General features: G+C 34.2%; 1 protein-coding gene across 3 annotated transcripts; it reads right to left on the reverse strand.

Annotated features, from left to right (window-relative positions):
* Positions 1-7,111: 7,111 nt before the first annotated feature.
* LOC120781557 (tigger transposable element-derived protein 2-like) lies at positions 7,112-8,907 on the reverse strand. 3 transcript variants are annotated; one of them, XM_040113789.1, is made up of 2 exons: positions 7,932-8,907; positions 7,112-7,847 (listed from the first exon to the last, which is right to left on the reverse strand). In XM_040113789.1, the coding sequence occupies exons 1-2, from the start codon at positions 8,412-8,414 to the stop codon at positions 7,698-7,700; spliced, it is 633 nt and encodes a 210-aa protein (XP_039969723.1). In that variant the 5' UTR covers positions 8,415-8,907; the 3' UTR covers positions 7,112-7,697. The 3 variants fall into 3 exon arrangements, with proteins under 3 accessions (XP_039969723.1, XP_039969724.1, XP_039969721.1); XM_040113790.1 differs by having other exon boundaries at positions 7,112-7,878; XM_040113787.1 differs by having other exon boundaries at positions 7,911-8,907.
* Positions 8,908-13,131: the final 4,224 nt, after the last annotated feature.

A 13,131-nucleotide genomic window follows, 5' to 3' on the forward strand; every position in this document is an offset into this window, starting at 1 on the left:
TTTTAGTGGGTTTGGGTTGCATTAACTACCCCCTTGTTAAAAAAAGAAACGTCCTCGTTTCGGCTTAGGATGTTAATTCATCAATTTTGTGATAGATTCAAGCATATTGGCATTATCTTCACAATTTTCCTTTTTTATATTTTTAATTTTTTGCCGGATTTTGATAATAACATAAATCAAAGCAATAATTATTGCCAAAAATAAGAGTGCCCAAAGAGTTGGGTGAGATTTAATTTCTTCTTGGCCCATATTTAAAAGGTTTGTATTTTTAAATTTTAAATCTATGTTTTCTGATTCAAGATATTCGAGGACTTCAAACCGACTAGGCTGATTTGATTTAATATAGTTCCAAATTATGCTACTTGGATTTTCATAAATTTTGTTGTCAATTACTATGGTGTTATTGAAGGTTACTAAATATGTACCATCGAGGTCGATGTTATCAACTGTGTGTTTTCCTGATATTAAGATTATGCCATCTTTAATAATTTCTAATTGTTTGTTTTTTTTCTTTAATTTTCAGACATTCTCCTTTTTGATTATTTAAAATTTTAGAAAAGCAAGTTTCTTTAAAATCCATTTCACAATAACTAGCACTTAATTTTATTTTACATGTTTTAATGTTAGAGTATGTGTTTTTACATTTAATTATTTCATTTTCTGTTACTAATTTTCCATCGCTTTGACTTATAGATTTAGCTTCATAAAGTATACATATATCTTTAATTACAGGGTATTTAATATATATTACAATTATTTCATTATTCTGTACTATTTTAAATTTAGATGCGTCAATTACATCTGTGATTGTAAAATTATTGTGTTCATGACTTACAATATCTTTAATTTCTTTTATATTCAATATTGTTGGGTTAAGAATTCCGACTTTTCCTAATACAATAGTTTGGAGAGTATTTTCTAGATCTGTTAGTATTAATTTATTTCTGTGTTGCATTATGTTAATTAAGGTTGAACTATTCTCTATTTTACTGACAATATTTGTTAGTTGTGTAACTACCTTAAATAATTTGGAATTTGTAGTAAACTGTCTATTGTTATTTTCTATGAGTTCACGTTTATTCGTACAATATCGTCATGGTCTGGTGTTCCCGAAATCCATTTCCATATTGTACCGAGTTCATTTATACCTCTTTTCGATTTTCTCTCCGTCGTAATTTCTAATTGTGATATCAGTCGTTCTATTTGGTCCATTTCTAAGTCCGTGTTGAATTTATTATAATAAACTGTGTTTCCCGTATCACTAGTCTTGATTTTTATAAGGTTTGAGCTATGTGATTCCTTAATTAGTTTTTTTTTTTGTGTCATATAGAATTTCTTTATAATATGTAAAATGTGTTATGTGAAATATGTCTCCCCAGTCAGTGTAAGTCGCGGCTGGTCCAATTTCTGTTAGGACATAATCGTCTCTCGTATAGTCAGTAATTTCGCATTGAGTGAATGGTATTAAAAGGATAATTATCGATGTAAGAATCATTTTCTGGAATTAATTTTATAATTTTATATTATCTTTATGAACTATTCTTGACTTGCTATATATTTTTACAGTATTACCTAAATCTTCTTTTACCCTTTGTTTTTTGTATTTTGGTTGTAACTTATTTCTTTCTCCTATTATTTTTTCATATATAACGTCATTCTTTTTATATGTTTTTATTATTCTATTCTTATTATTTCTTTCTATCATTTTTTCCTGTACGTTGCTTAACTTTAATGGTATTTCATTGTGTGTGATTTTATTAAGATATATATCTATAGGTTTTTTATCAGTTACAAAATGGATCGATTTATTGTATAGCCCTGTAGATACTTTCTAAATCGCTAATTAAATGGTATTCCTGTTGGATACAACGTGATAGTTCTATTAGGGTTGAATGTACTCTTTCAACTTGACCATTTGTAGTAATATGTTTCGGTGTGCAATAGTAAACTTCGATGTTCATTCTCTGCATTAAAGATTTGAATTGAATTGAAGAGAAACCTGGTTCATTATCGCAGGTAATGTGTTTTGTCTCGGGAAAACTTTGAAGTATGTTGAGGACCTTTTGTTCTAGGTCTATTCTGTCATCTATGTGTTTGATTATTAAGTATTTGGAATAAGCGTATATTGCTGTTAAGAACTTTAATTTCTGTACAAAAAAATATGTCTATATGAATTTGTTCTCCTTCCCTTTCTGGTATAGGGGCTTCACCGATTGGCACTCTTTGAGGGTGGCGATTGTATTTGTTTTTGTTACATATGTCACAATTTCGAACATATTCCTTAAATTGTTTGGTCATGTCTGGCCAATAATATAATTTACATATTTGTTTTAAGTTTTCTCTAAAATTTGTATGTGCTCGATTGTGTGTTTCCTCGACAATCATGTTTTGATCTTCTGTGTTAGTTATGTCCGTTGGGAAGTTTTTAGTATAAAGAAATTTAATAGTGAATGTTTCTAATAATTTGGATTTTATTTCGTACAAATCTTCTACGGTGCAAATGTATACCTGTAACCACATTTGGTTTTAAAAATTCTTTAAGTATATTTATCAAATTGTCAACTGTATCATAATCTATAATGTGCCATGTTTTTCCGAAATTTGTAACTGATTCATGTATTGTGAATCTAGCTTTACTCAGTAATATCTGTTGCGAATATTGATTTAGTGGTCGGGTTGTTTCTGCTATATTTATATTGTCGCTACTTTCTGCTGAATGTTGAGTGCTGTTACTTGAAATGTCTGATATATTGTGTAAGTATTGTCGTGAAATAGAGTCTGCTTTTTCTTTCTTAGTTTTTCCCGGTTTGTATATGATTTTTGGAGAATATTCTTCGATTAATGCATGCGATCGCTTCATTTTAGCATTAGGATTACGGGTAAAAACTGCAAATGTTAAAGGTTGATGATCCGTGTGGATTTCTAGGTTTGTAACGCCATAAAGATAATTCCTTAAAGTTTTCAAAGCAAATACGATAGCATATAACTCTTTCTCATTTGTTGCATAATTTAATTCAGTGTTATTTAATGTCTTTGATATGAACGTGATTGGTTTATCTTCTTGGGACAGAACTCCTCCGACTGCAACATTTTATGCGTCAGTAGTTAAAATAAATTTTTTTGTATAGTCTGGTTGTGCCAATTCAATTTGGTTTGCTAGTAGATTTTTGAGTTTTTCACATGCAATAACTGCTTCTTGGTCTAAATCCAGTTTTACTTTCTTTGACATATGTTGGGAAATTCTTCCATTTTCTCCTGACAAGTATCTGGTTAAGGGTTTTGCTATTAAAGCATAGTCTTGAATAAATTTCCTATAGTATCCTGTAATTCCTAAAAAACTTCGTAATTTTCTCAAAGTAGATGGAATAGGGAAGTGTTTAATGCACTCAATTTTTTTGGGTCTGTTTTAATAATTCCTTGGGCAACCATATATCCTTAAAACTCGACTTCGGTTTCATAAAATTTTGATTTTTCTAAAGATATTTTCATATTGGCATCCTTAAGTGTTTTGACTATTACCTGTAAGTGTTCTCTATGTTCTTCTATATTATTTGAATAGATTATTATGTCATCGATATATACATGACAAAACTTTCCTACATAATTGCGTAATATATTATCCATCGCTCTTTGAAATATGCTAGGGGCATTCCTTAATCCGAAAGGTAGTCTTAAATATTCATATTTGCCATTGTTGACACTAAAAGCTGTTTTTTCTATATCCTTTTCCTGCATTGTAATTTGATGGAAACCTGACTCTAAATCTAGAGTAGAGAAGTATTTTGCTGTTCCTAAGTTTGCTAATATAACATTTGTGTCTGGGATAGGGTATTTATCGGGAACTGTATATTCATTAATTTTCTTATAATCTATAACTAGCCTAAATTTTTGTGTATCATTTTCATTTACTCCTTTCTTTGGTACAACCCATATTGGTGAATTATAGGGGCTTTTACTTGGACGTATTATACCATTATCTAATAGATTCTCGATTTCATTGTTCACAAAAGTATTAACGGACAAGGGGTATGGGTACTGTTTACTCCATATGGGAGTTTCAACAATTGTGCGTATTTCAGCTTTAACATCCGTTCTAAAGGGTAAATTTGTATTTATATTTGAATGAATTTTTTCGATTTCATTCTTTGTTTCTGTTTTCAAATATTCAAGATTCCCATTTTTTAAATTATTATAAGCGGTAATATTCTTCGCTGGCTTTCTAGGATCTTTTTGTCCCAGAGTAGTACTTAAATTACATAATTGCTGGCATAATTCATCAGCGGGCGCCATAGGAGCATTTGAGCTTCCCAAGGTAGTATTAAAATTTCCATTATTATTTTCAATATAAATTTTTTCCGTTTTGTTATTATATTTTAATATTTCATTCTTTAAATCTATTACAACTCCTGCTTTTTTCAAAATATTAAGCCCTATTAGCATATCTGCTTCTAAATTTTCTATTACGTAAAATCTCCGTATCGTATTGAAGATATTTACATCACTATAATCTTCAATAGTGGTGAATCCGTTAATTGTTTTTACTCTTTTAATTATATCTAATTTATCACTATATAAAAAAAGTGTTTGGTTTGCAATAGCAACAAGTGGCTCTTGTGTCAATTAGGACTTTTAGTTTTCTTCCTGTTACTCCGCAGTACCTATAAATGTATGGGAGTCCTGTCTTCAGCCTAAAAAAGCTTGTTCTTGAATATTATTTATGCGTTGAATTTTAGATGGAGGTTGTGGTGTTCTTTTATGTTCTTCAAAATTCCGTTTGGCGTATGTTTGTTCGTGTTGAGTTTGTTTGTGGATACTGGAATCCACGTCCATTGGTTCAGGTTGGTTTCTTTGGTATCCTTGATTAAATCTTTGTACGTATTGTTGGTTATTTTTGTTCTGGAATCCTTGGTTATATCTTTGTGCATATTGTTGGTTATTTTTGTTTACTTGAGGGAATCTTAAATTGTTCTGGAACTGGTTATTTGTGAAGTTTAGAGGAGATGTTCGAGGATTATGAACTTGCAATTTTACTGGGTTCGGCTGAGCCTGACTCCTACTGAATTGGAAAGCAAAATTTGCTCTCATATTGTTTGAATTTAATTCTAGAGCTTTTGCTAAAGCATTTGGTAAATCAGATGGGGCTAACGAGAACAAAATGTTTGATAAGGGAACCGTTAAGTCCTGAAATGAATATTCTCAAGGCATTTTTCCTGTGTTGGTCATTAAGTTGATCTACTAGTCCCTTATTTGAACCATGTGACATTATCGTCTTATTAATTATCAAAGTCAATTTTTTATTGACATCGTTATAATAATCAATAATGGACAAGTTTTCTTGTCGAAGAATGCTTATCTCTTGTTCAAGGATATGGATTGGTCGCTTATCGGCATAGGCGAAATCCAAGCGACTTATGATCGCGTCAAAATTGAGGACCGTTCCGTGATTTGTAAGAACGTCATTTGCGTATTGTATTATTTTGTTTCTTAATATCGTTAGTGCTGCAAAGTATCTTTTGCTACCACGGTTATACAAAGTCATTGAGTTATGGGCGGCTTCTCGCCAACTAACGTATGCTTCAGGTCTTCCTGCAAACTCCGGTAAGGATTTTATTACCTCTAATGATTCGTCGCATCTAACATTTGCGTCAATAGTCTGTACTGTGTATTCTGTTATATTATCTCTCGTCGTTAATTGAGTTATTTGATTTTTCAAAAGTTCTATCTCATTCTGTAACGAAATTGTATTCCTTTTTATTAATTCTGAAATAATTTCTGCTGTGAGCATTCCTGTGGTATTGCTTGCTACACTCATTTTGCTAAATTTTTCTATAATTTTATCCAGTTTCACTAATATCACTATGATACATTCACTCAAATTTTTCTCAAAGGATTTGTGTCAATCGTCTGTCGTATTCTAACAATTAAGTATGTGTATTCTTATTAAAGTCTTATATATACATATATATTATATACTGTATTATATTATGTTATATATATATATTTTACTTATACTGTTCTTAAAAATAAGCTTACGAGTATCTTTTTTTCTGTGGTTGTTGTTGCTATTACCGCTGTTCTGCTGTAGTTGCTTCTGCCGTTGTTGCTGCCACTGCTGCCGCTCCGCTGTGGTTGTTTCTGTACACTATTTTCGTTGTTGTTGGTTTTTTATATTTGCCTTGTTGTGGTTCCGAAATATTTCGGTTTTTGTGCTTTCTTTTTAATAATTTTCTTGTTGTTGCTTTGCCAGATATTTGTTGTTATTGATGTTAAATATATTTTAGTGGTATTTGTTGTTGTAAACTTTGTTATGTTTAATATCTTGTTATTTTGTTCTTATTACAATATTTTTATTGTTGTTGTTGTACTGTTTTTTGTTGCCACTTTTCCTTGATATAATTACTTTTTATTTTTGTTGTTGTTGTTGTAGTAACTTTTTGTTGTTGCAATGATTAAAAATTAATTTTTTTTATGTTTTTGTTGTTGTGACGTACTTTATTTCTTGTTTTTTTATTAATTTTATATATTTTGTCACTTGCGTCTCTTTATTGTTGTTTCAGTTTTACTGCAGCCTATGTGTCTTCTAAGAATTATCTGCTTGATTGAGCAGTTTTTTTCACTGAAATTGTTGTTGTTCTTTATACGCAATGTTTTTGTATTATTATTTATTTTCAAAATTTTATTAAAAAAAATTTAATATATTTTTTTTTAAGTTTATTTTAGTTTATAAAAGTTTTAATTTGTTTTATTTTTCTTTTCTCCCTTTCCTTTTCTGGGATACTTGATTAATTTTTTTTTACACTTTTTTCTCCCTTTTATGGGATATTCGATTTATAAGTTTGTTTCCGTTACCTTTGTTGATTCGGATAACCTTATGGAAACTTGGAGGTTTATATTATTTTTTTATTTATGGACCCACACTTCCTATATGGACATCCGTGTCCTTTTAGTGGAGTCGAACCACACTTGATGAAGGATATTTTTGTGCGGGTCCCTGCTCGGGCGCCAATTAATTTTTTATTTTCTTTATTGGTTTTTTTTTAAAGTAACTTATAACTATCGCTTATAACTTATAACTCTCGCTTATAACTTATAACTCATAACTGCCCTATTTATCTCTTAATTTTAGTTCTTATAGTATTATAATGCTGATCATGCAAAAAAATGGCTGTGGCATTTCTTGTTGCGTGATCAAGTTCTTCTTGTAATTGTATTCCAATAGATTTTATGATGACTTTGCAAATTGGCTATTGTTGATTTTAATATTCTTTGTTTAAGTTAATTCTATTTGTTATGATAGGCGGTTGGCTTGATCCTATGGATGAATGTGGTGTCGACTTACATCACATATGTGTCTACTAGAGATGAATGGGATAGGGGTTTATTTTAGTGGGTTTGAAATTTTTTGAAAGAAATAGAATATATAAATTTATTCAGTTTAACTAAAAATTATATTTCACTTCAGTCAATTCATTCAGTTTGAAAATTGTCAAAATTTACTTTAAAAATCTGTTATTTTCTTCTGGCATTTCTGTTTTTCAGAACTCTCTAGGATTAAATTTTCAATATCTTCAAAAGCCTCTAAGGGATCTATATTGTTATGGAAAAAATAGTCACGCAGCGAATCTAAGCTTAGCAAGGCATTTTTCGTTGAGGGGTGTTTAATACAAGTATCTGATTCCGCGAACACTTCCTCATCTTCAATAGAATTTCATTGTCTGCCAATACGTGCGCAACAATATCCTCGTCCGACATGGTTCCAAAGCAGACAAGTTCATTATCGCATTAAATGTATTCGTTCTGAAGTGTGCACCATTCATAGTTTTCGCCTTCAGTGGTTGCAATCTCATCTGTAATGAATTCAATGTTGTCAATGCTTGTCTGAAATGAACGATTTTATTTTAAATTTGTACCATCTTGAACACGAAATCTACCTTTTCGAAACAATTCCTAATTGTTTGCTGCTTAACAAAGTTCCAAGCGCGATTTGCATATTTGATACCATCCAAAATAGTGAGCGATTTCAGGAATTCAACTATAGATAGGCCCTTCTCCAACGCACAAATTTGTTTTTTTATTAGGATTTGTCGATATTCCATTTTAAATGAGTGGATGATACCTTGATCAAGTGGCTGTATAAGGGCAGTTGTATTTGGCAGCAAAAACTCAATCGTAATGTTTGAGAATTTCTCATCTGTATTGGGGCAAGGAGCATTATCAACAATCAAACATATCTGCTTGTTATCTTTTTCAAGATTTTGATTGAGATCTATTCGAATCTTTTTCCAAATAAAACTCGTCATCCAAGCACTTCTATTATTATAATATGGCAGCGGTAGCTGTTTTCCTTTAAAGGACCGTGGTTTAGCCGACTTTCCAATGCAATATGCACGTTTATACATGCCGTTGCATTGCATAGAAACAAAAATGTGAGGCGTTGCTTTTGAGTTTTGAATCCCTTTGGATTCTCATACTTGCCTTTGTAACTTCCATTTGGCAACGCCTTGTAGTACAGCCCGGTTTCATCGGCATTAAATACACAATCCGGCTAAAATTTTTCAGGAATATGAGGCAAACGGTTAAGAGTGAAGACTTCTGCACTTGTTGCGTTATTTTCACAAGCTTCTCCGTAAATCTTGGAAAAGTTAAGAGCACTTCGCTGGCACCAACGCTGCAACCAACTACGGCCTTGCACATAACTTTCGTTTAATTTTAAGGCAAATTCCGTTGCTTTGGAAACCAAGACAGGTATAATGCTTAAGCTAACTTTGTGTTTCGCAGCAATGATTTTTCGGTCTTTGGAAGTCTTTAAATCGTTTAAAACAGCAATTTTTTGTTTCGCTGTTAACACAACACGACGCGACATTGTAACAAGTGTAACACAAAATCATATGTTTGACAATCGATAAATCGATAGAATAAATTTAGTGTTTCAGTGTTTGAAAATTTGCTTAAAATAGAATAAAATTTGTACATTACGATTCAATTTTGTTGAAATTTTTTTGCATAAATGCGATATTTGCATATAAACGATTTGCATTCAAACAACCAAGTTCGTATAATAAATCAGTGTATGATGCATTGAAATATGAAAATTTTCAATGTAACCAAAATTTGCATACAAGTGGTTCGTCATATAACCGATATCTACTGTACATAGTTTATTTGACGATTTTCAAATCAAGAAAATATTCAATATTCCTCTGATTTATGTGTACAGTCAACCCCGGTTAAGTAGACTCTGCTTAAATGAAAATCAAATCCCTCCTTCATCACTCTTAACAGCCTATATTATATCTTGCTGCTTCTCACGGTTTGTTTTTTGAAATACATAGAAATTATTGTTTTACGTACCACTCGCTTCAGTATCCGCACTCGCTTATGTGCCATATTACATTTTTATTTTTAACAAACCACAAAATTCTGTATCTTTGATTGTGGAACATAACCGGGATTGGTTGTATTTGTCAAGGAATGTAAAAAATATTTGGAAATTCTGAAATATTTTTACGCAGCTGCGTCGATATGTACGCAAGCTCACGCACAAACATACATATTTACGCAGGTTTGTAGGCGGGGATATGCATGTAGCAGTCAGTGAAAGTAGACGTGTTTAATGGTGGTCTAGGATATCTGCAAGAATTTGTGGTTTTTAAAGTGATAGCAAACTTCTTTTTGTTCGAGACTTACCGGGAGCTGGAACTGGACTTTTAATTGATTGGAGGCTAATCACAAAAATTAGATAAGCACAAAAATTGGTTCATTAGAATTTATTGGGCACTTACCTGTCCCTTTTTTTGGCAAATTTATATAAAAATTAAATAGGAATTTCCCCACGTAACAGCGAGTCAAAACGTGCTTTCAATTATTTTTTGCCGTTTTGATTTGGACAGTCAGCTGTTTTTTGTTTCGTTTCTCCTTCTTCTTCGTATTCGTTTTGCTTTTGGTTACGGCATTGCCAGCCAACAAAATACAAGTAAGGTTTGTTAGGGCAAAGGACTGAACGAACCCACTGACAGGTGTTCCCAACTATTTTCTGGCAGAGTAATGGCCTCTGAGAATAGTTTGGGATGTACACCAAAGAATCCTTTTCGGAGGAACTCAAAAATTTTCAGAACGCCTCCAAAAGGCAAACATGAAGAATCCACCGCTTCTGGATCAGCAAAAAGATGTGAAAATGCCGACCAAACAGACAAAGGCGGTAAATCTGAGCAGCTTCAGAATAATGAAAAGCCCAATATTTTCTGCAAACTGGGCAAAAAAATTAGAGAGCTCGAAAGCATGATGTCCGGCCAGAGACATATAAATCTAGCTATACGTGATCTTGTAAGCTGCATCACAAGCTTGTATGAAAAGGCCGAAAAGCAAGAGAATCCGTCGAAAAAAGTCATGATAGGGAAAGCGTCGCAGGTACCCCCTATTCAAAGTGAAAAAAATGCACCAAAGAGAGCACGCGAGATATTGGGATATTTGCCACCAACGAAGAAGCCCCAAAACATGAGCCACAAAGTGCAAGCAAGATATTGTGAGGTCATTAAATTCATGCACAAAGATGGTTTGGGAGACAAGCCCGCAGGCGAGAAATGGATAGACGTTGCTAGAAAGAAGAAACCGATCGATAAGAGAATCAGATCGAAACCAGACGCTATTATTTTAACAAAAAAGGAGGGAGCGTCGTATGCCGATATCATGAAAAAAATAACATGTGACAGAGGCCTTGAAGAACTGGGTTCAAACGTGAGGTACATTAGAAAAACCCTCAAAGGAGACCTTCTAATCGAATTAAAAAACCAAGCAGAAAAGAGAGCCGACACGTTCGAAAGCGCCCTAGAGGGAGTTATTGGTGAGATGGCCGTAATACAGTCCAAATCCCATAATATTACCATTGTATGCAAAGACTTGGACGAGATAACCACCCCTGAATCTGTGAGGTTTTACAAAAGGAGTGCGGGATCCAAAACCTGGGGAAGCAAAATATAAAAAATCTGCGGAAAACTCGAAGTGGCACTCATATAGCTCTTATATGCCTACGATCTGAGGATGCCAAAACTTTACTCAAGTGTGGTAAAGTTAAGATCGGGTGGTCTATCTGTGGCCTCCGGGAATTTTCACCTATTACCCGTTGTTTTAGGTGCTTCCAACTATGACATATAGCACACAAATATTGCAGCCCCATTAATAGGTCTTCCCTTTGTACACGTTGCGGAACTCCAGGTCACGTGGCAAAGTCATGTACAAATTCCCCAAGTTGTATGCTCTGCAAAGGGGAGCACTCCGTTCTAAGTACGGTTTGTCCTAAATACGCAGATATGTTGAAGTGAACGAAATAATGAAGGTATTGCAATTAAATCTCAACCATTGCACTGCAGCACAAGACCTTATAAAACAGATTTTAACGCATGGTCTACTGCTTGGGGTAGCAGAATTACTAATCATCGTGGTCGCCTTATTCTAGAATTTTTGAGTCAAACGAACCTTACGATTCTAAACAGTGGCACACAAAATACATTTCAAAAAGGAAATAAAGGTTCAATAGTAGACTTAATGTTTGCTAACGACGCGCTCAGCAGGCATACTAAGTGGAAGGTGTCAGATATGTACACAAATAGCGACCATATGGCCATAATTGCTGAAATTTCGTTCTCCCAAGAAACAGAACATTGTCCGAGAAACACCTTTCGAAAACGAAGTTGGCGGCAAAAGGAATTTTTTGAGAGCGTCTGGAGTACGGCAGATGTATCAGGCGAAAACGCAGCCCACTCAGTATCCGCTGTGCGGAAGGAACTAGTTGCAGCATGCGATGCAACTATGCGCAGGACGAGATACTCTAACAATCGAAAGCCGATATACTGGTGAAACGACGAAATTGCCAAGCTGAGGAAGCTCTGTCACTCAGCTAGACGCCGCCTACAGCGCAACCAGGGAAGTGATAACGAGCCTCAGAGATCCATTTAAATGCCAAAAAAAGCTCCTGAAGTCGGCCATTATCCGTAGTAAGAGATCCTGTTTCGAAAAGCTTTGCGAAGAAGCCAACATAGACCCCTGGGGAACGGCATACAAAATTTGTATGTCGAAGTTCAAAAATATGGCGCAGCAACCCAAGAATGCATTATTTATGGAAAATGTTGTCGAAGCGTTATTCCCGACACATGCCTCCATTTCCTATATTAGACGAAACGAAGCTACGGAGCCACCCCTATTAGTCACAGAAGACGAACTATTGGCCATTGCGAAAAACATCAAAATCTCCAAAGAGCCTGGAATAGATGGTATACCAAATAGAGCCCTTAAAGAAGCCATAACTCTAAGGCCCAGTTTATTTGTAAACATGTACAGAGGTATTCCCCGATTCGTGGAAGATACAGCGTCTGGTTCTACTGCCAAAGCCAAAAAAAGTCACCAGAAGAACCTTCATCCTATCGACCTCTTTGCATGCTCGACACAATCGGGAAAGTGTACGAAAGCATTATAAGAAACCGCTTGGAGTTAGCAATCCAAAAAGCCGGCGGATTATCAGAGAGACAATACGGCTTTATTAAAAAGAGGTCCACTATCGACGCACTAAGAGAAGTAGTTGACACTGCGAAATGTGCAATAAGTGGAAAAAGATGGAAAGGTGGTACAAAAAAATACTGCGCGCTAATAACCCTGGATGTGAAGAACGCGTTCAACTCCGCAAATTGGGCAAATATATTACAATCTCTACACGATATACACGCTCCCCATTATCTGAGAAATATTATAATGAGTTACTTTCAAAATAGGAGATTGCTATTCGAGACGGATGAGATCACGCAGAGCTACACTATCTCCAGTGGAGTACCGCAACGCTCTGTTTTAGGCCCGCTGCTATGGAACCTCATGTACGACGGGGTGTTAAGAATACCGCAACCAAAAAATGTGAAAACAATCGCATATGCGGATGACCTCATAGTGGTAGCTGTAGCTAAACATCTGGATGACCTCCGGATCAAATGCAATGACAGCATAAAGGGTTTGCGCGGATAGTTTGCCACCATAAGTCTAGAGCTGGCTTAGCAGAAAACAGAAGTCCTGCTCATAAGCTCCAGGAAAATTGAGGAGAAAATATCGCTCACTATAGGAGAATGTGAGATTACTTCACAGCCGCAGTTG

Source organism: Bactrocera tryoni, unplaced genomic scaffold, assembly GCF_016617805.1.
Source record: "Bactrocera tryoni isolate S06 unplaced genomic scaffold, CSIRO_BtryS06_freeze2 scaffold_7, whole genome shotgun sequence".
Taxonomy (NCBI): Eukaryota; Metazoa; Arthropoda; class Insecta; order Diptera; family Tephritidae; genus Bactrocera; species Bactrocera tryoni.

What these genes read in the sequence shown, in the direction of transcription:
- LOC120781557 (XM_040113787.1), bottom strand. Translation starts at nt 8,414, where the DNA reads ATGCAATGCAACGGCATGTATAAACGTGCATATTGCATTGGAAAGTCG. An exon ending in TAGATTTCGTGTTCAAGATG is followed by an intron (nt 7,848 to 7,910) that starts GTACAAATTTAA and finishes AATTCATTACAG; the next exon opens with ATGAGATTGCAACCACTGAA.